Genomic DNA, 27,441 nt, shown 5'->3' with positions numbered 1-27,441 from the left:
GTGAGTGTGTTGGAGGTACCTGTACCAGACAGGGGGGGACAGACCAGGGAGAGAGGAGTGAGTGTGTTGGAGGTACCTGTACCAGACAGGGGGAGACAGACAAGGGAGAGAGGAGTGAGTGTGTTGGAGGTACCTGTACCAGACAGGGGGAGACAGACCAGGGAGAGAGGGGGGAGTGTAGTGGAGGTACCTGTACCAGACAGGGGGAGACAGGCCAGGGAGAGAGGGGTGAGTGTGTTGGAGGTACCTGTACCAGACAGGCCAGGGAGAGAGGGGTGAGTGTGGTGGGGGTACCTGTACCAGACAGGGGAGACAGACCAGGGAGAGAGGGGTGAGTGTGGTGGAGGTACCTGTACCAGACAGGGGGAGACAGACCAGGGAGAGAGGGGGTAGTGTAGTGGAAGTACCTGTACCAGACAGGGGGAGACAGACCAGGGAGAGAGGGGGGAGTGTGGTGGAGGTACCTGTACCAGACAGGGGGAGACAGACCAGGGAGAGAGGAGTGAGTGTGTTGGAGGTACCTGTACCAGACAGGGGGAGACAGACCAGGGAGAGAGGAGTGAGTGTGTTGGAGGTACCTGTACCAGACAGGGGGAGACAGACCAGGGAGAGAGGGGTGAGTGTGGTGGAGGTACCTGTACCAGACAGGGGGAGACAGACCAGGGAGAGAGGGGTGAGTGTGGTGGAGGTACCTGTACCAGACAGGGGGAGACAGACCAGGGAGAGAGGGGGGAGTGTGGTGGAGGTACCTGTACCAGACAGGGGGAGACAGACCAGGGAGAGAGGAGTGAGTGTGGTGGAGGTACCCGTACCAGACAGGGGGAGACAGACCAGGGAGAGAGGGGTGAGTGTGGTGGAGGTACCTGTACCAGACAGGGGGAGACAGACCAGGGAGAGAGGAGTGAGTGTGTTGGAGGTACCTGTACCAGACAGGGGGAGACAGACCAGGGAGAGAGGGGTGAGTGTGGTGGAGGTACCTGTACCAGACAGGGGGAGACAGACCAGGGAGAGAGGAGTGAGTGTGTTGGAGGTACCTGTACCAGACAGGGGGAGACAGACCAGGGAGAGAGGGGTGAGTGTGGTGGAGGTACCTGTACCAGACAGGGGGAGACAGACCAGGGAGAGAGGAGTGAGTGTGTTGGAGGTACCTGTACCAGACAGGGGGAGACAGACCAGGGAGAGAGGGGTGAGTGTGGTGGAGGTACCTGTACCAGACAGGGGGAGACAGACCAGGGAGAGAGGGGGGAGTGTAGTGGAGGTACCTGTACCAGACAGGGGGAGACAGACCAGGGAGAGAGGGGGGAGTGTGGTGGAGGTACCTGTACCAGACAGGGGGAGACAGACCAGGGAGAGAGGAGTGAGTGTGGTGGAGGTACCCGTACCAGACAGGGGGAGACAGACCAGGGAGAGAGGAGTGAGTGTGGTGGAGGTACCCGTACCAGACAGGGGGAGACAGACCAGGGAGAGAGGAGTGAGTGTGGTGGAGGTACCTGTACCAGACAGGGGGAGACAGACCAGGGAGAGAGGGGTGAGTGTGGTGGAGGTACTTGTTCCAGACAGGGGGAGACAGACCAGGGAGAGAGGGGGGAGTGTGGTGGAGGTACCTGTACCAGACAGGGGGAGACAGACCAGGGAGAGAGGAGTGAGTGTGTTGGAGGTACCCGTACCAGACAGGGGGAGACAGACCAGGGAGAGAGGGGGGAGTGTGGTGGAGGTACCCGTACCAGATAGGGGGAGACAGACCAGGGAGAGAGGGGGGAGTGTGGTGGGGGTACCTGTACCAGACAGGGGGAGACAGACCAGGGAGAGAGGGGGGAGTGTGGTGGGGGTACCTGTACCAGACAGAGGGAGACAGACCAGGGAGAGAGGGGGGAGTGAATTGTCTTAAACAGGAGGGCGCTTCAAAGGGCGCGTCAAAGACTCCTGCCACTTGTTGGGCCCGAAGGCCTTTTTACTTCACACCTTAGTGCTAATTGAATTTGCTCAGTTCAGGTTGGAATGGTGTCCTCAGGTCTCTGCTGTTTGTTGGCTAGAGCACCCTCCGTATAGCTTGGAAAAATAATACCTTGGAAGCAGTAATCTCTCTGGTTCATTTTGGTCAAAATTAGGTTTGGAGTTTTGATCTGTAGTCAAGGCCATCCTGGAGGGAGGGTAGCATCCTGCATATGTACCTGCCGAAAAATCCAAGTTTATCTTTATTTTATTTCACCTTTATTTAACCAGGTAGGCCAGTTGAGAACATGTTCTCATTTACATCTGCGACCTGGCCAAGATAAAGTGTAGCAATTCGACACATACAACACAGAGTTACACATGGAATAAACAAAACATACAGTCAATAATACAGTAGAACAAAAGAAAACAAAAAGTCTATATACAGTGAGTGCAAATGAGGTAAGTTAAGGAAATAAATAGGCCATGGTGGCGAAGTAATTACAATATAGCAATTAAACACTGGAATGGTAGATCGGCAGAAGATGAATGTGCAGGTAGAGATACTGGGGTGCAAAGGAGCAAAATAAATAAATAAATACCAGTATGGGGATGAGGTAGGTAGATAGCCCATCTGTAAACAGCCGATCTATGTACAGGTGCAGTGATCTGTAAGCTGCTCTGACAGCTGCTGCTTAAAGCCAGTGAGGGAGATGTGAGTCTCCAGCTTCAGAGATTTTTGCAATTCGTTCCAGTCATGGGCAGCAGAGAACTGGAAGGAAAGACGACCAAAGGAGGAATTGGCTTTGGGGGTGACCAGTGAGATATACCTACTGGAGCACGTGCTACGAGTGGGTGCTGCTATGGTGTCCAGTGAGCTGAGATAAGGCGGGGCTTTACCTAGCAGAGACTTGTAGATAACCTGTAGCCAGTGGGTTTGGCGACGAGTATGAAGCGAGGGCCAACCAACGAGAGCGTACAGGTCGCAATGGTGGGTAGTGTATGGGGCTTTGGTGACAAAACGGATGGCACTGATAGACTGCATCCAGTTTGTTTAGTAGAGTGTTGGAGGCTATTTTATAGATGACATCACCACAGTCGAGGATCGGTAGGATGGTCAGTTTTACGAGGGTATGGTTGGCAGCACGAGTGAAGGATGCTTTGTTGCGATATAGGAAGCCGATTCTAGATTTAATTTTGGATTGGTGATGTAATGTGAGTCTGGAAGGAGAGTTTACAGTCTAAACAGACACCAAGGTATTTGTAGTTGTCCACATATTCTAAGTCAGAGCCGTCCAGAGTAGTGATGCTGGACGTGCGAGCAGGTGCGGGCAGTGATCGATTGAATAGCATGTATTTAGTTTTACTTGCGCTTAAGAGCAGTTGGAGGCCACGGAAGGAGAGTTGTATGGCATTGAAGCCCGTCTGGAGGTTAGTTAACACAGTGTCCAAGAAGGGGCCAGATATACAGAATGGTGTCGTCTGCATAGAGGTGGATCAGAGAATCACCAGCAGCAAGAGCAACATCATTGATGTATACAGAAAAGAGAGTCGGCCCGAGAATTGAACCCTGTGGCACACCCATAGAGACTGTCAGAGGTCCGGACAACAGGCCCTCCGATTTGACACACTGAACTCTATCAGAGAAGTAGTTGGTAAACCAGTCGAGGCAATCATTTGAGAAACCAAGGCTGTCGATCTAACTCTATCCTTTTTTTGTTGAAAAATGTGAGCGCTCACATTAAGCTGTGTCTCCCTCTCTCTGAGGGGGCGTGTCTGTCCTCCGCTAGGGTTGGTGAATCTGGCCCTCCGCTAGGGCTGGTGAATCTGGCCCTCCGCTAGGGCTGGTGAATCTGGCCCTCCGCTAGGGCTGGTGATCCGAGTCTCCACTAGGGCTGGTGAATCTGGCCCTCCGCTAGGGCTGGTGAATCTGGCCCTCCGCTAGGGCTGGTGAATCTGGCCCTCCGCTAGGGCTGGTGAATCTGGCCCTCCGCTAGGGCTGGTGAATCTGGCCCTCCGCTAGGGCTGGTGAATCTGGCCCTCCGCTAGGGCTGGTGAATCTGGCCCTCCGCTAGGGCTGGTGATCCGAGTCTCCACTAGGGCTGGTGAATCTGGCCCTCCGCTAGGGCTGGTGATCCGAGTCTCCACTAGGGCTGGTGAATCTGGCCCTCCGCTAGGGCTGGTGAATCTGGCCCTCCGCTAGGGCTGGTGAATCTGGCCCTCCGCTAAGGGCTGGTGAATCTGGCCCTCCGCTAGGGCTGGTGAATCTGGTGAATCTGGCCCTCCGCTAAGGGCTGGTGAATCTGGCCCTCCGCTAGGGCTGGTGAATCTGGTGAATCTGGCCCTCCGCTAGGGCTGGTGAATCTGGCTGTAGAATGTCTTCAAATGTTCATTCTAACAACTCTCCAAGCACGAGCAATTACCAACGAAGGAATTAATCTACTTGTAAAAGTTGTTACAATGAAAAATAAGTTTGTAGCTAATTAATATCTTCTCCTTCCTGTCCTGCCATCCCCTCCCCCTACAGCCCACAGCAGTGACAGTGAAGACCAGTTAGTGGGTGAGAGTATGGCTAAGTCTTCAGCCTCCAAGACCCATGGTGCAGCAGACATGAAGGGGTCCATCTCCCCCAAGTGTCTCAGCCAGGGACAGGTTGAGGGACACACCCCTCCATCCAGCCAGAAGTACCACAAGGAGCAGCAGCATGGGTACCCTGACCACAGAGCGCACAATGGCAGAACACCATCCGTCTACAAGTGGAGCGTCCAGATGTGTAAGTGTGCCTCAACCAACCCTGACTGTCTTTCACAGAGCCTCAGCCAACCCTGGCTGTCTTTCACAGAGCCTCAGCCAACCCTGGCTGTCTTTCACAGAGCCTCAGCCAACCCTGGCTGTCTTTCACAGAGCCTCAGCCAACCCTGGCTGTCTTTCACAGAGCCTCAGCCAACCCTGGCTGTCTTTCAGAGCCTCAGCCAACCCTGGCTGTCTTTCACAGAGCCTCAGCCAACCCTGGCTGTCTTTCACAGAGCCTCAGCCAACCTTGCCTGTCTTTCACAGAGCCTCAACCAACCCTGGCTGTATTTCAGAGCCTCAAGCCCTCAGATTGATGCTAGCGACAGGAATTCTCATCTACGTCCCACCAGATTGTCTGTTACTGTACAAGTAGATTTGTCAGACAGAATCCTTTGTGATCACACAGAGGGCAATGGACATAGAACAGACTAGTTTTATACTGTTTGGTTTAGCTTTCTACTCTGAAACAACCCACTGATTCCTCTCCTTTCAATGTTTATAATCTGAAACACCCCACAGAGTTCTCTCTGTTACAACCTGGCTCAAGATTGTAACAATAGGAAACCACACACTGAGTAAAGGAATAACAATATGAATGTATTCCCTAAATAAAGATGAGGCATGAAGGTCAGTAAATTAGGTGTCAACTGCCAAAGCCACAACAAAACAAGCAAATGTATGCACGGAGAGAGGAATCTCTTGCTGAATGGGGAAACAGTGGCTTTTTGCCACAACTGAGCTTTCACAGGTGTGCCCCATCAGCACTGACTACCCTCCCAGCTCCGCCCACCTCTCCTACTCTTCCCACCAATCTCCTGCAGGAAGTAAGCACAGCAAAACTCAGTAGACAGAGCAGGGAGGAGCCCTCACATCTCCTTTCAATGTTTCTACTCTGAAACACCTCACTGATTCCTCTCCTGTCAGTGTGACATCCCACTGAGTCCTCTCCGTTCAATGTTTCTACTCTGAAACATCCCACTGAGTCCTCTCCTTTCAATGTTGTTCCTCTCCTCCCCTAGCGGACCTGGAGAAGATGTGTAGTCTGGAGAGGATTTCCTTCCTCCAGGAGAAGCTGCAGGACATCAGGAACCACTACCTGTCTCTCAAGTCTGAGGTGGCATCCATCGACAAACGACGCAAACGCATCAAGAAGAAAGAGAGAGAGAGTGAGTCATCATAATTGACAGTTTATTTGCTACCAGAGCTGTTATGGTAAACACAATCAAAAGAGAGAGGAAGAAATGTAGTTTCTAACCCTGTAGTACTGTAGCTGGAGACCGAGACCATCCCTGTAGTACTGTAGCTAGAGACCGAGACCATCCCTGTAGTACAGTAGCTGGAGACCGAGACAATCCCTGTAGTACTGTAGTACTGTAGTTGGAGACCAAGACAATCCCTGTAGTACTGTAGTACTGTAGCTGGAGACCGAGACAATCCCTGTAATACTGTAGTACTGTAGTACTGTAGCTGGAGACCGAGACAATCCCTGTAGTACTGTAGTACTGTAGCTGGAGACGAGACAATCCCTGTAGTACTGTAGTACTGCAGCTCGAGACCGAGACAATCCCTGTAGTACTGTAGCTCGAGACCGAGACAATCCCTGTAGTACTGTAGTACTGTAGCTGGAGACCGAGACCTTCCCTGTGGTACTGTAGATGTAGACCAAGACAATCTCTGTAGTACTGTAGCTTGAGACCGAGACAATCAAGACCATCCCTGTAGTACTGTAGCTGGAGACCAAGACTATCCCTGTAGTACTGTAGTACTGTAGCTGGAGACCAAGACCATCCCTGTAGTACTGTAGTACTGTAGCTGGAGACCAAGACAATCCCTGTAGTACTGTAGCTGGAGACCAAGACAATCCCTGTAGTACTGTAGTACTGTAGCTGGAGACCAAGACCATCCCTGTAGTACTTTAGTACTGTAGCTGGAGACCAAGACAATCACTGTAGTACTGTAGCTGGAGACCGAGACAATCCCTGTAGTACTGTAGCTGGAGACCGAGACCATCCCTGTGGTACCGTAGTACTGTAGTACTGTAGCTGGAGACCGAGACAATCCCTGTAGTACTGTAGCTGGAGGCCGAGACAATCCCTGTAGTACTGTAGTACTGCAGCTGGAGACCGAGACAATCCCTGTAGTACTGTAGTACTGTAGCTGGAGACCGAGACAATCCCTGTAGTACTGTAGTACTTTAGCTGAAGACCGAGACCATCCCTGTAGTACTGCAGTACTGTAGCTGGAGACCAAGACAATCCCTGTAGTACTGTAGCTGGAGACTGAGACAATCAAGACAATCCCTGTAGTACTGTAGCTGGAGACCGAGACAATCAAGACAATCCCTGTAGTTCTGTAGTACTGTAGCTGGAGACCAAGACCATCCCTGTAGTACCGTAGCTGGAGACCAAGACCATCCCTGTAGTACTGTAGTACTGTAGCTGGAGACCAAGACAATCCCTGTAGTACTGTAGCTGGAGACCGAGACAATCCCTGTAGTACTGTAGCTGGAGACCGAGACCATCCCTGTAGTACTGTAGTACTGTAGCTGGAGACCAAGACAATCCCTGTAGTACTGTAGTACTCTAGCTGGAGACAAAGACAATCCCTGTAGTACTGTAGCTGGAGACCGAGACAATCCCTGTCATGCTGTATCCTGTCTGAGGACTGTAGATTGATTGATAATGCTCTAGTGTATGTTGAATAGTTTAGTCACACCTCGACTACTGTTCAGTCGTGTGGTCAGATGACACAAAGAGGGAGTTAGGAAAATTGTAATTGGCTCACAACAGGGCAGCACGACTGGCCCTTGGATGTGCATTCATTAATAATATGCATGTCAATCTCTCCTGGCTCAAAGTGGAGGAGAGATTGACTTAATCACTTCTTGTTTTTGTGAGAGGTATTGACATGTTGAATGCACCAATTGGTGTCGTCGTCCCCACAGTGACCGTACGTACATAACCCAACCAGAAGCCATGGATTACAGGCATCATCCACACTGAGCTCAAGGATAGAGCTGCCGCTTTCAAGGAGCGGGACCCTAACCCGGAAGCTTATAAGAAATCCCGCTATGCCCTCTGACGAACCATCCAACAGGAAAAGCGTCAATACAGGACTAAGATCGAATCGTAATACATCGGCTCTGACGCTCGTCGGATGTGGCAGGGCTAACAAACTGTTACAGACTACAAAGGGAAGCACAGCCGAGCGCGGCCCAGTGACACAAGCCTACTAGATGAGCTAAACTACTTCTATGCTCGCTTTGAGGCAAATAAACTGAAACATGCAAGAAAGCACCAGCTGTTCCGGAAGATTGTGTGATCATGTTCTCCACAGCCAATGTGAGTAAGACCTTTAAACAGGTCATAATTCACAAGGCCGCAGAGCCAAACGGATTACCAGGATGTGTACTGCGAGCATGCGCTGACCAACTGGCAAGTGTCTTCACTGACATTTTCAACCTCTCCCCATTCTAGTCTGTAATACCAACATGTTTTAAGCAGACCATCATAGTGCCTGGGCCCAAGAACACTAAGGTAACCTGCCGAAATAACTACTGCTCCGTAGCACTCACATCTGTAGCCATGAAGTGCTTTGAAAGGCTGGTCATGGCTCACATCAACACCATTATCCCAGAAACCCTAGACCCAATCCAATTTGCATACCACCCCAACAGATCCACAGACGCTGCAATCTCTATTGCACTCTACACTGCCCTTTCTCACCTGGACAAAAGGAACACCTATGTTAGAAGGCTGTTCATTGACTAAAGCTCAGCTTTCAACACCATAGTGCCCTCAAAGCTCATCACTAGGCTAAGGACCCTGGGACGAAACACCTCCCTTTGCAACTGAATCCTGTACTCCCTGTTCACTCATGACTGCACGGCCAGGCACGACTCGAACACCGTCATTAAGTTTGCTGACAACACAACAGTGGTAGGCCTGAACAACAACAACGAAGACACAGCCTATAGGGAGGAGGTCAGAGACCTGGCCGTGTGTTGCCAGGACAAGAACATCTCCCTCAATGTGATCAAGACAAAGGAGATGATTGTGGACTACAGGAAAAAGAGGCCGAGCACGCTCCCATTCTCATCGACCGGGCTGCAGTGGAGCAGGTTGAGAGCTTCAAGTTCCTTGGCGTCCACATCCCCAACAAACTAACATGGTCCAAACACACCAAGACAGTCGTGAAGAGGGCACGACAAAACCTATTCCCCCTCAGGAGACTGACAAGATTTGGCTTGGGTCATGAGATCCTCAAACGGTTTTACAGCTGCACCATCGAGATCATCCTGACTGGTTGCATCATTGCCTGGTATGGCAGCTGCTCGGTCTCAGACCTCTATACCAGGCGGTGTCAGAGGAAGGCCCTGAAAATGGTCAAAGACTCCAGCCACCCTAGTCATAGACTCTTCTCTCTGCTATCGCACGGCAAGCGGTACCGGAGCACCAAGTCTAGGTCCAAGAGGTTTCTTAACAGCTTCTACCCCCCAAGCCATAAGACTCCTGAACATCTAATCAAAGGGCTACCCAGACTATTTGCATTGCCCCCCCCCCCCCCCCCCCCCCACACCTCTTTTACACCGCTGATACTCTCTATTGTTCTCATATATGCATAGTCACTTTAACTCTACCTACATGTACATATTACCTCAACTAACCAGCACATTGACTCTGTACCGGTACCCCCCTGTATATAGTCTTGCTATTGTTATTTTACTGCTGCTCATTAATTACTTGTTACTTTTATTTCTTATTCTTATCTGTTTTTTTGAAACAGTATTGTTGGTTAGTGGCGCGTAAGTAAAGCATTGTAAGGTCTTCTTCACCTGTTGTATTCAGCGCATGTGACTAATAAAATTAGATTTGATATCTTTATAGAAAAGTTAACGAATTAGCCTCCTTCTGTACACATATGGCGCCAGCATATCTTTATCTCTCTGGTCTTTCTAGGGCCTAAGCTTCTCTTCCTTAATACAGTGCCTTGCGAAAGTATTCGGCCCCCTTGAACTTTGCGACCTTTTGCCACATTTCAGGCTTCAAACATAAAGATATAAAACTGTATTTCTTTGTGAAGAATCAACAACAAGTGGGACACAATCATGAAGTGGAACGACATTTATTGGATATTTCAAAATTTTTTAACAAATCAAAAACTGAAAAATTGGGCGTGCAAAATATTCAGCCCCCTTAAGTTAATACTTTGTAGCGCCACCTTTTGCTGCGATTACAGCTGTAAGTCGCTTGGGGTATGTCTCTATCAGTTTTGCACATCGAGAGACTGAAATTTTTTCCCATTCCTCCTTGCAAAACAGCTCGAGCTCAGTGAGGTTGGATGGAGAGCATTTGTGAACAGCAGTTTTCAGTTCTTTCCACAGATTCTCGATTGGATTCAGGTCTGGACTTTGACTTGGCCATTCTAACACCTGGATATGTTTATTTTTGAACCATTCAATTGTAGATTTTGCTTTATGTTTTGGATCATTGTCTTGTTGGAAGACAAATCTCCGTCCCAGTCTCAGGTCTTTTGCAGACTCCATCAGGTTTTCTTCCAGAATGGTCCTGTATTTGGCTCCATCCATCTTCCCATCAATTTGAACCATCTTCCCTGTCCCTGCTGAAGAAAAGCAGGCCCAAACCATGATGCTGCCACCACCATGTTTGACAGTGGGGATGGTGTGTTCAGCTGTGTTGCTTTTACGCCAAACATAACGTTTTGCATTGTTCCCAAAAAGTTCAATTTTGGTTTCAGCTGACCAGAGCACCTTCTTCCACATGTTTGGTGTGTCTCCCAGGTGGCTTGTGGCAAACTTTAAACAACACTTTTTATGGATATCTTTAAGAAATGGCTTTCTTCTTGCCACTCTTCCATAAAGGCCAGATTTGTGCAATATACGACTGATTGTTGTCCTATGGACAGAGTCTCCCACCTCAGCTGTAGATCTCTGTAGTTCATCCAGAGTGATCATGGGCCTCTTGGCTGCATCTCTGATCAGTCTTCTCCTTGTATGAGCTGAAAGTTTAGAGGGACGGCCAGGTCTTGGTAGATTTGCAGTGGTCTGATACTCCTTCCATTTCAATATTATCGCTTGCACAGTGCTCCTTGGGATGTTTAAAGCTTGGGAAATCTTTTTGTATCCAAATCCGGCTTTAAACTTCTTCACAACAGTATCTCGGACCTGCCTGGTGTGTTCCTTGTTCTTCATGATGCTCTCTGCGCTTTTAACGGACCTCTGAGACTATCACAGTGCAGGTTCATTTATACGGAGACTTGATTACACACAGGTGGATTGTATTTATCATCATTAGTCATTTAGGTCAACATTGGATCATTCAGAGATCCTCACTGAACTTCTGGAGAGAGTTTGCTGCACTGAAAGTAAAGGGGCTGAATAATTTTGCTCGCCCAATTTTTCAGTTTTTGATTTGTTAAAAAAGTTTGAAATATCCAATAAATGTCGTTCCACTTCATGATTGTGTCCCACTTGTTGTTGATTCTTCACAAAAAAATACAGTTTTATATATTTATGTTTGAAGCCTGAAATGTTGCAAACGGTCGCAAAGTTCAAGGGGGCCGAATACTTTCGCAAGGCACTGTATATATTTTATTATATTATGTTAATATCATACAGTGGACACCTCAGCCCTTAAGGTCTATACATGCATTGTCCTGATGCATTTAGTGCTCAAATCTCCTACAGCTGAACCGTGAGGTGGACAATTACTGTTTTAGGAAAGTACAAACCAATAAAACAATAGACTATGAAGTTTTGAATGTGCTACACATCGAAACACAACAAATTGGGCTTTAGTAATTTGTTCTAGACCGTTTTTAAGGACTCAACTGTGGATCATTTGGCCAATATGGCTTGTTTATTGATGGTGCTGGCAGCGACCAGTCGGAGGCTTTTTCTCTCTTTACACTCTTGGATCGGAACGGGTCTGAATGGACACAAGGACTTCTAAGCTACAGACTGCTAAGCTACAGACTGCTAAGCTACAGACTGCTAAACTACAGACTTCTAAGCCACAGATTTCTAAACCACATACTTCTAAGCTACAGACTTCTAAGCTACAGACTTCTAAGCTACAGACTTCTAAGCTACAGACTTCTAAGCTACAGACTTCTAAGCTACAGACTTCTAAGCTACAGACTTCTAAGCTACAGACTTCTAAGCTACAGACTTCTAAACTACAGACTTCTAAACTACAGACTTCTAAACTACAGACTTCTAAGCTACAGAATTCTAAGCTACAGACTTCTAAACCACAGACTGCTAAACTACAGACTTCTAAGCTACAGACTTCTAAGCTACAGACTTCTAAGCTACATATTTCTAAACCACAGACTTCTAAGATACAGACTTCTAAGATACAGACTTCTAAGATACAGACTTCTAAGATACAGACTTCTAAGCTACAGACTTCTAAGCTACAGACTTCTAAGCTACAGACTTCTAAGGTACAGACCATGTTGTTTCTGCTTCTTCTGACCACCATGTTGTTTCTTCTCCATCTGACCACCATGTTGTTTCTTCTGCATCTGACCACCATGTTGTTTCTTCTCCATCTGACCACCATGTTGTTTCTGCTCCATCTGACCATCATGTTGTTTCTGCTCCATCTGACCACCATGTTGTTTCTGCTTCTTCTGAACCCCATGTTGTTTCTGCTCCATCTGACCACCATGTTGTTTCTGATTCATCTGACCACCATGTTGTTTCTGATTCATCTGACCACCATGTTGTTTCTGATTCATCTGACCACCATGTTGTTTCTGCTTCTTCTGACCACCATGTTGTTTCTGACCACCATGTTGTTTCTGACCACCATGTTGTTTCTGCTCCATCTGACCCCCATGTTGTTTCTGCTCCATCTGACCACCATGTTGTTTCTGACCACCATGTTGTTTCTGCTCCATCTGACCCCCATGTTGTTTCTGTTCCATCTGACCACCATGTTGTTTCTGCTCCTTCTGACCACCATGTTGTTTCTGCTCCATCTGACCACCATGTTGTTTCTGCTCCATCTGACCACCATGTTGTTTCTGCTCCATCTGACCACCATGTTGTTTCTGCTCCATCTGACCACCATGTTGTTTCTGCTCCATCTGACCACCATGTTGTTTCTGCTCCATCTGACCACCATGTTGTTTCTGCTCCATCTGACCACCATGTTGTTTCTGCTTCTTCTGACCACCATGTTGTTTCTTCTCCATCTGACCACCATGTTGTTTCTGACCACCATGTTGTTTTTGTTCCATCTGACCGCCATGTTGTTTCTGACCACCATGTTGTTTTTGTTCCATCTGACCGCCATGTTGTTTCTGACCACCATGTTGTTTCTGCTCCATCTGACCACCATGTTGTTTCTGCGCCATCTGACCACCATGTTGTTTCTGACCACCATGTTGTTTCTGCTCCATCTGACCACCATGTTGTTTCTGACCACCATGTTGTTTCTGCTCCATCTGACCACCATGTCGTTTCTTCTCCATCTGACCACCATGTTGTTTCTGACCACCATGTTGTTTTTGTTCCATCTGACCGCCATGTTGTTTCTGACCACCATGTTGTTTCTGCTCCATCTGACCATCATGTTGTTTCTGCGCCATCTGACCACCATGTCGTTTCTTCTCCATCTGACCACCATGTTGTTTCTGACCACCATGTTGTTTTTGTTCCATCTGACCACCATGTTGTTTCTTCTCCATCTGACCACCATGTTGTTTCTGCTCCATCTGACCACCATGTTGTTTCTTCTCCATCTGACCACCATGTTGTTTCTGACCACCATGTTGTTTCTGCTCCATCTGACCACCATGTTGTTTCTGCATCATCTGACCACCATGTTGTTTCTGACTACCATGTTGTTTCTGCTCCATCTGACCACCATGTTGTTTCTCTCCATCTGATCACCATGTTGTTTTTTCTCCCCAGGTACAGTGGCTGCATCTTCCTCCTCCTCCTCTTCCTCGTCCCCGTCCTCCAGCTCTCTAACAGCAGCGGTGATGTTGACGCTAGCCGACACTCCTGTGTCGTCCTCTTCCTCCTCTCAGAACTCTGTGGTGTCTGTAGAGTGTAGGTGACAGGACACCCCTCACCCTCCCAACCTTCTGAGGCCCAGGACACAGCACTGAGCACCAAACCAGCACCACCCTGGTCCAACACCCAGGCCCCGTCAGCATCCACCCAAGACACACAACGTTTCCCCAGGCCCCATAACCTCCACCTATACCCTATATTCACCCTGACCCAACAGAACAGCCCCCAACCAGGCACCATCACCCTCATCTCCACCACTCCCAAGCCCAACTGACAACCCACCCAGGCCCCTCCACACCAACACCCTTCCAACAGAACTGACAACCCACCCAGGCCCCTCCACACCAACACCCTTCCAACAGAACTGACAACCCACCCAGGCCCCGCCACACCAACACCCTTCCAACAGAACTGACAACCCACCCAGGCCCCTCCACACCAACACCCTTCCAACAGAACTGACAACCCACCCAGGCCCCCCCACACCAACTTCCACACTGTAACTACAGCAGGGACAAGAGACGACAGAGAAACAAACAAGACGAAAAGCACCATTTTATGTCCACAGCTGTTTCTTTGGCAAGCTAATTGCACTCAAGTGCACTCTTATGATGATTGGGTGGAAGAATACAATGACAACAAAACGACAAATGTGTTTTTCCTTAAATTGATAGACATTTATAAGAGTTGTTTTCTAAAAGCTATAATTATATTATGTCTGATGTGGTTATTTAATATGGGTTAGGGATGTTGTGTACTATGTAGTCAATGCCATCTTCTGTTGTAGCCTCTACAGAATGTCAATGCCACATTGGCATGTTGTGTGTACTCAAAGTAACTTTGGCACTTGTTTTCTCTGTCCCCCTCCGCTCTGTCCCCCTCCGCTCTGTCCCCCTCCGCTCTGTCCCCCTCCGCTCTCTGTCCCCCTCCGCTCTCTGTCCCCCTCCGCTCTCTGTCCCCCTCCGCTCTGTCCCCCTCCGCTCTGTCCCCCTCCGCTCTCTGTCCCCCTCCGCTCTGTCCCCCTCCGCTCTGTCCCCCTCCGCTCTCTGTCCCCCTCCGCTCTCTGTCCCCCTCCGCTCTGTCCCCCTCCGCTCTGTCCCCCTCCGCTCTGTCCCCCTCCGCTCTCTGTCCCCCTCCGCTCTCTGTCCCCCTCCGCTCTCTGTCCCCCTCCGCTCTCTGTCCCCCTCCGCTCTCTGTCCCCCTCCGCTCTGTCCCCCTCCGCTCTGTCCCCCTCCGCTCTGTCCCCCTCCGCTCTCTGTCCCCCTCCGCTCTCTGTCCCCCTCCGCTCTCTGTCCCCCTCTGCTCTCTGTCCCCCTCCGCTCTGTCCCCCTCTGCTCTCTGTCCCCCTCTGCTCTCTGTCCCCCTCTGCTCTGTCCCCCTCTGCTCTCTGTCCCCCTCTGCTCTGTCCCCCTCTGCTCTCTGTCCCCCTCCGCTCTGTCCCCCTCTGCTCTCTGTCCCCCTCCGCGCTGTCCCCCTCCGCTCTGTCCCCCTCCGCTCTCTGTCCCCCTCCGCTCTGTCCCCCTTGCTCTGTCCCCCTCCGCTCTGTCCCCCTCCGCTCTCTGTCCCCCTCCGCTCTCTGTCCCCCTCCGCTCTGTCCCCCTCCGCTCTCTGTCCCCCTCCGCTCTCTGTCCCCCTCCGCTCTCTGTCCCCCTCCGCTCTCTGTCCCCCTCCGCTCTCTGTCCCCCTCCTCTCACTCTCTTGATCCCGAAGATTTATAGCATTAGACTGTAGGTCAGAGTATGAATGAGAGACAGGTTATGTACATGACAGATATGTGTGTTTGTCTAAACATAGTGATTGTAGAGGTTGATTTGGAGAGAAGCAGTGTTCTCCCCAGGGGTTTTTAACAAGGTGGTGCTGAGCAGAAAGGGGGCAGCGCCCTCCTTTGGACTCGGATTTTGGCATTTTTTAACACCTGTAACTTTAATTTCCTGCAATCTAGAGCAACAAAATTGCCTTAAATTATAAGTGCAAAATATTTATACAGGACCTTCAGAAAGTATCACACCCCTTGACTTAGTCCACATTTTGTTCTTACAGCCTTCTCAAAATGGATTCAACAGATTATTGTTCTCACACATATACACACAATACCCCAGAATGACAAAGTGATTTAGATTTTTTTATCAAATGTATTGAAAATAAAATACAGAAACATCCCATTTACATAAGTATGTCAATACATGTTAGAATCACCTTTCACAGTGATTACAGCTGTAAATCTTTCTGGGTAAGTCTCTAAGAGTGATTACAGCTGTGAGTCTGGGAATGGTGAAATCTATGAGTGGTATCCTTCCTCTCCGGCAACTGAGTTAGGAATGACGCCTGCATCATTGTAGTGACTGGGTGTATTGATACACCATCCAAAGTGTAATTAATAACTTCAACATGCTCAAAGGGATGTTCAATGTCTGCTTTTTATTTTACCCATCTACCAATAGGTGCCCTTCTTTGAGGGGCATTGGAAAAAACTCTGTTTTTTGTGTTTGAAATTCACAGCTCGACTGTGGGATCATACTGATAATTTTATGTGTGATATAGAGATGAGGTATTTATTCAAAAATCATGTTCAACAACATTTTTACTCCTGAACTTATTTAGGCTGGACATGACAAAGGGGTTGAATAATTATTAACTCAAGACATTTCAGCTTTTCAAAATTCCACTTGGACATGATGGTGTATTGTGTGTAGGCCAGTTAAATCCATGTTAAATTCCGGCTGTAAGACAAAGTCAAGGGGTGTGAATAGTTTCTGAAGGCACTTACTTTTTATTGATATTTTTGTTCATATGGAAACAGCCAGTCCACAAGGTGGAGCAGCCCCCCTCTTCATAGTGACACAGCCAGTCCACAAGGTGGAGCAGCCCCCCTCTTCATAGTGACACAGCCAGTCCACAAGGTGGAGCAGCCCCCCTCTTCATAGTGACACAGCCAGTCCACAAGGTGGAGCAGCCCACCTCTTCATAGTGACACAGCCAGTCCACAAGGTGGAGCAGCCCCCCTCTTCATAGTGACACAGCCAGTCCACAAGGTGGAGCAGCCCCCATCTTCATAGTGACACAGCCAGTCCACAAGGTGGAGCAGCGCCCCTCGTCATAGTGACACAGCCAGTCCACAAGGTGGAGCAGCCCCCATCTTCATAGTGACACAGCCAGTCCACAAGGTGGAGCAGCCCCCCTCTTCATAGTGACACAGCCAGTCCACAAGGTGGAGCAGCCCCCCTCTTCATAGTGACACAGCCAGTCCACAAGGTGGAGCAGCCCCCATCTTCATAGTGACACAGCCAGTCCACAAGGTGGAGCAGCCCCCCTCTTCATAGTGACACAGCCAGTCCACAAGGTGGAGCAGCCCCCCTCTCCATAGTGACACAGCCAGTCCACAAGGTGGAGCAGCCCCCTTCTTCATAGTGACACAGCCAGTCCACAAGGTGGAGCAGCCCCCTTCTTCATAGTGACACAGCCAGTCCACAAGGACTGTTGTCATGTTTTAATCTACTCTTCACCCTCTCACCCCTACCACCAACAGATAATCATGTTGTTTTAAACATCTAAATGATCCGCCCCCTTTTTTTTCTTTTTTTGCCTAAAATAACATACCCAAAACTAACTGCCTGTAGCTCAGGACCTGCATTAAGGATATGGATATTCTTGGTACCATTTGAAAGGAAACACTTTGGAGTTTGTGTAAATGTGAAAGGAATGTAGGAGAATATAACACAATAGATCTGGTAAAAGATAATACGAAGAAAAAACCAACTGCTCTTTTGTATTTTTTTATACCATGTTTGAAATGCAAGAGAAAGGCCATAATGTATTATTCCAGCCCAGGTGCAAATTAGATATTGGCCACTAGATGGGAGCAGTGTATGTGCAAAGTTTTAGACTGATCCAATGAACCATTGCATTTCTGTTCAAAATGTTGTATCGAGGCCTCCCAGGTGGCGCAGTGTTCTAAGGCACTGCATCGCAGCGCTAGCTGTGCCACCAGAGACTCTGGGTAGCCCAGGCTCTGTCGCAGCCGGCCGCGACCGGGAGGTCCGTGGGGCGACGCATAATTGGCCTAGCGTCGTCCGGGTTAGGGACAAGGGAATCCTTGTCTCATCGCGCACCAGCGACTCCTGTTGCGGGCCGGGCGCAGTGCAAGCTAACCAAGGTTGCCAGGTGTACGGTGTATCCTCCAACACATTGATGCGGCTGGCTTCCCGAGTTGGTGTTAACACGCTGTGTTAAGAAGCATGGCTTGGTTGGGTTGTGTTTCGGAGGACGCATGGCTCTTGACCTCCATCTCTCCAGAGCCCGTACGGGAGTTGTAGCAATGAGACAAGATAGTAACTACTAACAATTGGATACCACGAAATTGGGGAGAAAAAGGGGTAAAATTAAAACAAATTTGTATCAAGACTGATCAAATGTGACTAATTTGTTTATGAGTAACTTTTCATATTCAAAATGGTGCACTCTCCTCAAGCATGGTATTATTTCACTGTAATAGCTACTGAAAATTGGACAGTGCAGTTAGATTAACAAGAATTTAAGCTTTCTGCCAATATTGGATACAGTGGGGCAAAAAAGTATTTAGTCAGCCACCAATTGTGCAAGTTCTCCCACTTAAAAAGATGAGAGAGGCCTGTAATTTTCATCATAGGTACACTTCAACTACGACAGACAAATTGAGAAAGAAAATCCAGAAAATCACATAGTAGGATTTTTAATACATTTATTTGCAAATTATGGTGGAAAATAAATATTTAGGTTGCCATTTGTATAGATCCCTCCTGTATTATACCCTGATAGATCCCTCCTGTATTGTACCCTGATAGAACCCTCCTGTAGTATACCCTGATAGAACCCTCCTGTAGTATACCCTGATTTAACCCTCCTGTATTATACCCTAATAGAACCCTCCTGTAGTATACCCTGATTGAACCCTCCTGTAGTATACCCTGATTGAACCCTCCTGTAGTATACCCTGATAGAACCCTCCTGTAGTATACCCTGATAGAACCCTCCTGTAGTATACCCTGATTTAACCCTCCTGTATTATACCCTGATTGAACCCTCCTGTAGTATACCCTGATAGAACCCTCCTGTAGTATACCCTGATAGAACCCTCCTGTATTATACCCTGATTGAACCCTCCTGTAGTATACCCTGATTGAACCCTCCTGTAGTATACCCTGATAGAACCCTCCTGTAGTATACCCTGATAGAACCCTCCTGTAGTATACCCTGATTTAACCCTCCTGTATTATACCCTGATTGAACCCTCCTGTAGTATACCCTGATAGAACCCTCCTGTAGTATACCCTGATAGAACCCTCCTGTATTATACCCTGATTGTACCCTCCTGTATTATACCCTGATACAACCCTCCTGTAGTATACCCTGATAGTACCCTCCTGTATTATACCCTGATAGTACCCTCCTGTATTATACCCTGATAGAACCCTCCTGTATTATACCCTGATAGAACCCTCCTGTAGTATACCCTGATATAATACAGGAGGAGTCTATCAGGGTATTTTACAGGAGGGTTCTACCCTGATAGATCCCTACAGTATTATACCCTGAAGGGATGTTTGTTTGGCACTTGTATGTAATTGTATGCCTTTGTTATACATTTGTATATTGAGAAGAAGAGTGTTTTGAGTCAAGCTATTGAATATCTTCCACTGTTCATAATGATAACGTACTTTTCTGTACAGGCAGTCATACTGTTTCAACTTGTAGTTTCATCAGTGTACATAGTGAGGAGGGTCAAAGTATGTATTTTGTTTTCCCTTTAAATCTCTTTCTGGTCCTCATTGGAGGACAAGGGCGGCATCCCAAATGTCACCCTATTCCCTATGTTGTGCACAATGGGACCTGGTTAAAAGAAGTGCACTATAGAGGGAATAGTTTACCATTTGGGATGTTTAGGTTTATTTGGTTTCATTAGTTTTGTTGTTTTATCTAGACTGTTTGTTTGTTTTCTTTGCCTTGGCTTATTTGCTCGTTTTTGTTTCGTTTTTCCGCTAGCTTGTGCTTCTTTGAGAAGCATCCCTTTGAATACATATTTTCGATTAAGTTTTTTCAAACAATTTTGCTCTCTGGGGATGCTTCTGAAAATACGTTTTCCAACCTGTCCATGTTTTCTGGACCGCTATGGAACGGTCTGGGACAGCGAGGGAATGTGATAAAGCATAAACAAAGTACTGTATTTATTTATACGGCACATTACAGGATGGTCATTCATTTGTAATTCATTTATTGTACAAATGTAAGCAAAAAATAAGCCTCTGTTTCAAATAAATGCCATAGTTTGTGAACTTCATTGTATTGTCTTTGGTCTGGTGGAAATCACACCTGCCATGTTATCTGGTCAACACTCACAGGTGTAGTTGTGTTATCTGGTCAACACTCACAGCTGTAGTTGTGTTATCTGGTCAACACTCACAGCTGTAGTTGTGTTATCTGGTCAACACTCACAGCTGTAGTCGTGTTATCTGGTCAACACTCACAGCTGTAGTCGTGTTATCTGGTCAACACTCACAGCTGTAGTTGTGTTATCTGGTCAACACTCACAGCTGTAGTCGTGTTATCTGGTCAACACTCACAGCTGTAGTTGTGTTATCTGGTCAACACTCACAGCTGTAGTTGTGTTATCTGGTCAACACTCACAGCTGTAGTCGTGTTATCTGGTCAACACTCACAGCTGTAGTCGTGTTATCTGGTCAACACTCACAGCTGTAGTTGTGTTATCTGGTCAACACTCACAGCTGTAGTTGTGTTATCTGGTCAACACTCACAGCTGTAGTCGTGTTATCTGGTCAACACTCACAGCTGTAGTTGTGTTATCTGGTCAACACTCACAGCTGTAGTCGTGTTATCTGGTCAACACTCACAGCTGTAGTTGTGTTATCTGGTCAACACTCACAGCTGTAGTCGTTATCTGGTCAACACTCACAGCTGTAGTCGTGTTATCTGGTCAACACTCACAGCTGTAGTTGTGTTATCTGGTCAACACTCACAGCTGTAGTTGTGTTATCTGGTCAACACTCACAGCTGTAGTCGTGTTATCTGGTCAACACTCACAGCTGTAGTTGTGTTATCTGGTCAATACTCACAGCTGTAGTTGTGTTATCTGGTCAACACTCACAGCTGTAGTCGTGTTATCTGGTCAACACTCACAGCTGTAGTTGTGTTATCTGGTCAACACTCACAGCTGTAGTCGTTATCTGGTCAACACTCACAGGTGTAGTTGTGTTATCTGGTCAACACTCACAGGTGTAGGTGTGTTATCTGGTCAACACTCACAGCTGTAGTTGTGTTATCTGGTCAACACTCACAGCTGTAGTCGTGTTATCTGGTCAACACTCACAGCTGTAGTTGTGTTATCTGGTCAACACTCACAGCTGTAGTTGTGTTATCTGGTCAACACTCACAGCTGTAGTTGTGTTATCTGGTCAACACTCACAGCTGTAGTTGTGTTATCTGGTCAACACTCACAGCTGTAGTCGTTATCTGGTCAACACTCACAGGTGTAGTTGTGTTATCTGGTCTACACTCACAGGTGTAGGTGTGTTATCTGGTCAACACTCACAGCTGTAGTTGTGTTATCTGGTCAACACTCACAGCTGTAGTTGTGTTATCTGGTCAACACTCACAGCTGTAGTTGTGTTATCTGGTCAACACTCACAGCTGTAGTTGTGTTATCTGGTTAACACTCACAGCTGTAGTCGTGTTATCTGGTCAACACTCACAGGTGTAGTTGTGTTATCTGGTCAACACTCACAGCTGTAGTCGTGTTATCTGGTCAACACTCACAGCTGTAGTTGTGTTATCTGGTCAACACTCACAGCTGTAGTTGTGTTATCTGGTCAACACTCACAGCTGTAGTCGTTATCTGGTCAACACTCACAGGTGTAGTTGTGTTATCTGGTCAACACTCACAGGTGTAGTTGTGTTATCTGGTCAACACTCACAGCTGTAGTCGTGTTATCTGGTCAACACTCACAGCTGTAGTTGTGTTATCTGGTCAACACTCACAGCTGTAGTTGTGTTATCTGGTCAACACTCACAGCTGTAGTCGTGTTATCTGGTCAACACTCACAGCTGTAGTTGTGTTATCTGGTCAACACTCACAGCTGTAGTTGTGTTATCTGGTCAACACTCACAGCTGTAGTTGTGTTATCTGGTCAACACTCACAGCTGTAGTTGTGTTATCTGGTCAACACTCACAGCTGTAGTTGTGTTAACTGGTCAACACTCACAGCTGTAGTTGTGTTATCTGGTCAACACTCACAGCTGTAGTTGTGTTATCTGGTCAACACTCACAGCTGTAGTCGTGTTATCTGGTCAACACTCACAGCTGTAGTTGTGTTATCTGGTCAACACTCACAGGTGTAGTTGTGTTATCTGGTCAACACTCACAGCTGTAATTGTGTTATCTGGTCAACACTCACAGCTGTAGTTGTGTTATCTGGTCAACACTCACAGGTGTAGGTGTGTTATCTGGTCAACACTCACAGCTGTAGTTGTGTTATCTGGTCAACACTCACAGCTGTAATTGTGTTATCTGGTCAACACTCACAGCTGTAGTTGTGTTATCTGGTCAACACTCACAGCTGTAGGTGTGTTATCTGGTCAACACTCACAGCTGTAGTTGTAATCACTGTAATGTGGTTTCCTTACCTAACTTATTTAAATGCTTTCGAGAACAGTCTGCTAAAGCTGGATGACCTAAATGTCTTCAAGTCCAGCTGGTTGACTCAAAGTTGAAAAGATTAATGGATTTGATGACTGTACTTGGTACAGTAGTAGTGTACTTGGACTACAGTATTTAATAAAAAAAAGTTTGATTTTAGTAACTCAAAAGAAATGGCAAATCCACTTCACTAAATTAAAGCAAACCCTTGAATGCTGGGGTGTATTCATTACACTGATTCTGTTGCAACAGAAGCCATTTACTCCTAAATGAAAACATTTTGCAACAAAAGCTAGAGTTTCTACTGGGAACATTCCGGTAGGTCCCTACCTGTAGTGGCTTCCTTTCCTCTTGACCATAGCCACTGCCCAAGCCTGAAGCGGGGTTGTTTGGTACGCATACAGTCCACACTCAAGGTTTCCAAACGGCCAAAACATTCAATGAGATCCAGGGATACGGTGCAACAAAAATGTTTATTCTTCTTATATCTAACAAAAATTTGAGGCAATTGGAGGTGTACCTGTGGATGTATTTCAAGGCCTACCTTCAAACTCAGTGGGTCTTTGCCTGACATCATGAGAAAATCCAAGTCTGGTTCATCCTTGGGAGCAATTTCCGAACGTCTGAAGGTACCACGTTCATCTGTACAAACAATAGTACTCAAGTATAAAAACCATGGGACCACGCAGCCGTCATACCGCTCAGGAAGGAGAAGCGTTCTGTCTCCTAGAGATGAACATACTTTGGTGCAAAAAGTGCAATGGAATTTTCCAACCTGTTTAAAGGCACAGTCAACTTAGTGTATGTAAACTTCTGACCCACTGGAATTGTGATAGCAAACCACCATAGTCCCTGGGCCCAAGAAGACTAACCTGCCGAAATGACTACTGACCCGTAGCACTCATATCTGTAGCCATGAAGTGCTTTGAAAGGCTGGTCATGGCTCACATCAACACCATCATCCCAGAAACCCTAGACCCAATCCAATTGGCATACCTCCCCAACAGATCCACAGACGCTGCAATACACAAACGGTCTCAAGTCAAACTCCTTGTTAAGGCCAAGAGGAGACAGTGTGTTTAGCCGAGTCTTTGAAATGTGACTCCACTTTGTCTCTGTACTGATGTTTTGCCTGTTTGATTGCCTTGCAGAGGGGAATAACTACACTGTTTATATTCAGCCATATTCCCAGTCATCTTGCCATGGTTAAATGTGGTGGTTTGCGCTTTCAGTTTTGCGTGAATGCCGCCATCTATCCACGGTTTCTGGTTAGGGTAAGTTTTATAAGTCACAGTGGGTACAACATCTCCTATACACTTCCTGATGAACTCAGTCACTGTATTCGCCTATATTATTCTTAGCGGCTACTCGGTTAGCGGCTACTCTTAGCGGCTACTCCAATTGGTCAGAACAGTGTTGAATAGTCCTTAGCACGCGTACTTCCTGTTTGAGTTTCTGCCTATAGGAGGGGAGGAGCAAAATGGAGTCTTGATCAGATTTGCCAAAGGAAGGGCGGGGGAGGGCCTTGTAGGTATTTCGAAAAGCTGAGTAGCAGTGGTCTTATGTTTTTCCAGAGCATGTACTACAGTCAATGTGTTGGTAGAACTTCGGTAGCGGGTTCCTCAAAGTTGCTTTGTTAAAATACCCAGGTACAATAAATGCAGCCTCATAACATATGGTTTCCAGTTTGCATAAAGTCCAGTGAAGTTCTTCGAGGGCCGTCGTGGTATCAGCTTGAGGGGGAATATAATAAGATAAGTGTACTGAAAATGTACCCTATTGAATGAAAACTCCACAAGAAAATCTGTTGGCCAGCAAGTGGGATGTTTTTCAGCGGTTGAAAGAAATGTATTCAGAGTGAGCAAGGTAGCCACACCTGCAGAGCACATTACACGACTGAATAAGGCAAGTCTGAAAACCTATGGTAGGAAGGATGTTGGAACAGCCTTAATGGCAGGCAGTAGCAGGAAGCAGCAGGCATTAGCAGGAAGCAGCAGGATCAGGTGCTACATACTGTCCAGTTTATTAACAGTGGTTCCAGGTGAATGACAAAATCCAATAAATATTTTAATCATCTACAAAAGGTATTTTCAAAATGAACAGACTCTCAAAACACATGTTGGGATATAAATCAAATCCTAAGCCTCAATCAGGCCTACCCTGCCAAACCAGCTATAGCAGGTTGGGTATACCAGGCTAAGGACAGCCTCCTCAATCAGGCCTACCCTGCCAAACCAGCTATAGCAGGTTGGGTATGCCAGGCTACGGACAGCCTCCTCAATCAGGCTTCCGTTTTATGAAATAATCAAATTTTGGTCATTTTTCCGCTGTCCCAGTAAATCCCACAAGAGGGCGAATGGAATCATATTGCAAATGTAGAAAACATCACGACTTGGCCTTATCTCCTAAACGGAAAATATTTTGAAGCCGAAACTTGGTTAGCAGAGGTTTGGCATAATGGGCAGTTGGCCCCGAACAAGAAGGCATCAACGGTTTTTGAGTTATGGCCATTTTTCTGGGATAATAATTTTTCCGCTTCACGTCAAAGTAAAGGAACCACCGGTGTCAATAAAAAAAGAACCAGACATTCATCTATCGTCATTTAAGAGAAATCATACAATGCCAAATTGGTGATGTTCAAAAATAGGTGTGTTTTTTTTTAAACAGTTACAGATCCAGTTGCAGCGTGTTCGTACAAATCTTTTTAACGTGTGCTTCGGAGCTCTGCGAGATTTCTGTGATTTTCTGTGATTTTCTGAAATAACACACACTCACTAAACCCTCCGTAAATTAGTCAGTTCTTAACGTAAAGACTTAAATCTCAAAATTCTATAATTGCCTACCCCAAGGAGGATATGTGTTCACTTTCAGCTTCTTGTGTAAACCGGAAGTGCCATAAAATGGTGTCATAGGTACTGTTTCGAAGGGTTAAAAATCTTTTCAAAACTTCATATGTGTGATTAGGCAACCCCCATGAACTGTAAGTCAGTCATTTCTCCCAACAGATGTCAAAGAAAAGCTCTCCCTCACACACACACACACACACACACATACACACACAGCAAGGATGGAGTGACAAAGTGCTGTGCTTAAAGACACACAGAGCCTGCAATGGCATTTCCAGATTCTCTAGTCCGTGCCGAGTTCAACAAGATGCCCCGCTTGACCATAGCTCGCTCTGAGTGCAGCGACCATGAAAAAAGTAGGCCCAAAATTAAGCCTGGCCCTAAATGTCATTTGCTTTTGGCTGAGTGAGAGAACAGTTAGGGTGAGAAGCACAATTTGACCTCAGGTCGATCTGTGCAAGCCTAACCTTGACCGTGTGGCATTAACCCTTAACAGTTAATCAGGGTTTGTTGATCTCACAGATTACAATGACATCTCTCACCATAGGAATACATTGCCTGCTCCTCTAAAGTCAATCTGAAGCCTATGTGGGTTATGAATGCCTTATAAACCTGTCTTCAATGATAGTCCATCAGGACACTATCAGGTCTACCTGTGTCGATTCTAAGCTTCCTGAAGCAACCGGAAGTGGTTAAAATCACCCTAAACATGTTTTTCCATACTCAACCTGCAGTTTGATAGAAATAGTGCATTCAACCCAGTGTAAATCGGTCAGTTCTTAACGTAAAGACTTAAAACTGCAATATGATTCAACAGTGAAAAAACATCACCAAATGGACATGATGAAATCAACACAACGAGTGATGGAGAGGAACCACTCACTGCCCGGCCATCCCGAGTTCATCAGGCCAGTCAATTTTGCATTTCTGCAGTATTGTTGAGCATGTCAAATTCGTGATGGTACATGGCAAATGGACATAACATCCTGATTTGGCATTTTCAAATCTTTCATATTGCATTTGGACATTTCTTATGACATTTGACCCCTCAAAAAGTGACTTTTGACTTCCTATGAAATCATATTGCAAATGGACAAAACATATGCCTTATACACAAGTAAAAAAAACTAAACCAAAATGATGATAATAAAATATGACTAAAGTATGTTGATACAGTTCTTATACATGTGTAATTGATACAAAATTCGAAAGAATTTTGAAAAACGGTCCAAAAGCACTTTTTTAAGGGTGTGTGAAGTTTTTTCAACATTTTTGCTATTGTTGACTTTTGACTTCCTATGAAATCATGTTGCAAATGAATTTCAAAAAAAGGTCCAGAAAGCACTTTTTTATTAAGGGGGTGATAAGTTTTTTCAAAATTGTACTTTTGGATGTTGTCTTGTGCAACATTTGCAATATGAAAAACCACGGTGGAGCGCACTCGCCACCTGTTGGATTTTTAAAGTGTTACACCTGGCATTTGCCATATGGCATTTGCAATCAACTTTGAATGAAATGACGCCGAATTGAGTGGTATTGGACACCGTGTATATGGTTTTTCCAGTGCCTAGGACTTCCCATTCATTTTTGTCCATTTCAGGGGCGTGTTCCCTTACATTAACCATGGAACTCTTTACCCAAATATGGCAGAGTAAATCATGTGACAGACATCTTTATTATACCACATTTACATATTTCGTCAAAATAAACATAAAAATAGACATTCCTGTCTTATCCTCAAAGTGGGAATACTTTCCATGAATGATACACTCCCATTACGCACGGACATGACTTGACTTGGTCTCGGGCTTAACAACACCCGTGGCAATATATCCTCCAAACACTGGCTTCTCGGGCATTATCACTTCATTGTCCATTTGTCCCTAATTTAAACGTGAAATCTAAATGTGTCACAATGCAACTTGACCAAACATTTCCATGACACATAATTAACCTTGTGCACAGTAAATACCCATGATACTGGCAGAAGAACAGCAGTATATACATTTAGGAGAAATTAATTACTAGATATATGGGGAAACATGAACGAACTAAACAATTTAAGAGGGCAATTAAATAATACGTGTTCGTGACAAGAACTAGTGAGGCAGTTTCATACCAAAGACTGAGAAGAG

General features: G+C 46.5%; 1 protein-coding gene across 1 annotated transcript in view; it reads left to right on the top strand.

Moving 5' to 3' along the window:
• Positions 1–14,147, top strand: part of LOC110499571 (AT-rich interaction domain 4B) — a 192,398-nt gene extending 178,251 nt beyond the window's left edge. Inside the window, exons 23-25 of the mRNA XM_036955574.1 lie at positions 4,460–4,705; positions 5,745–5,891; positions 13,670–14,147. Coding sequence (XP_036811469.1) covers positions 4,460–4,705; positions 5,745–5,891; positions 13,670–13,818 — 542 coding nt within the window. The 3' untranslated portion in view covers positions 13,819–14,147. The remainder of the gene's footprint in view (positions 1–4,459; positions 4,706–5,744; positions 5,892–13,669) is intronic.
• The last annotated feature ends 13,294 nt before the right edge of the window (positions 14,148–27,441 follow it).

This window comes from Oncorhynchus mykiss, chromosome 20 (assembly GCF_013265735.2).
Source record: "Oncorhynchus mykiss isolate Arlee chromosome 20, USDA_OmykA_1.1, whole genome shotgun sequence".
Taxonomy (NCBI): Eukaryota; Metazoa; Chordata; class Actinopteri; order Salmoniformes; family Salmonidae; genus Oncorhynchus; species Oncorhynchus mykiss.
Note: the sequence above shows the minus strand (reverse complement) of the source record. Positions and strands in the feature narration are given on the sequence as shown.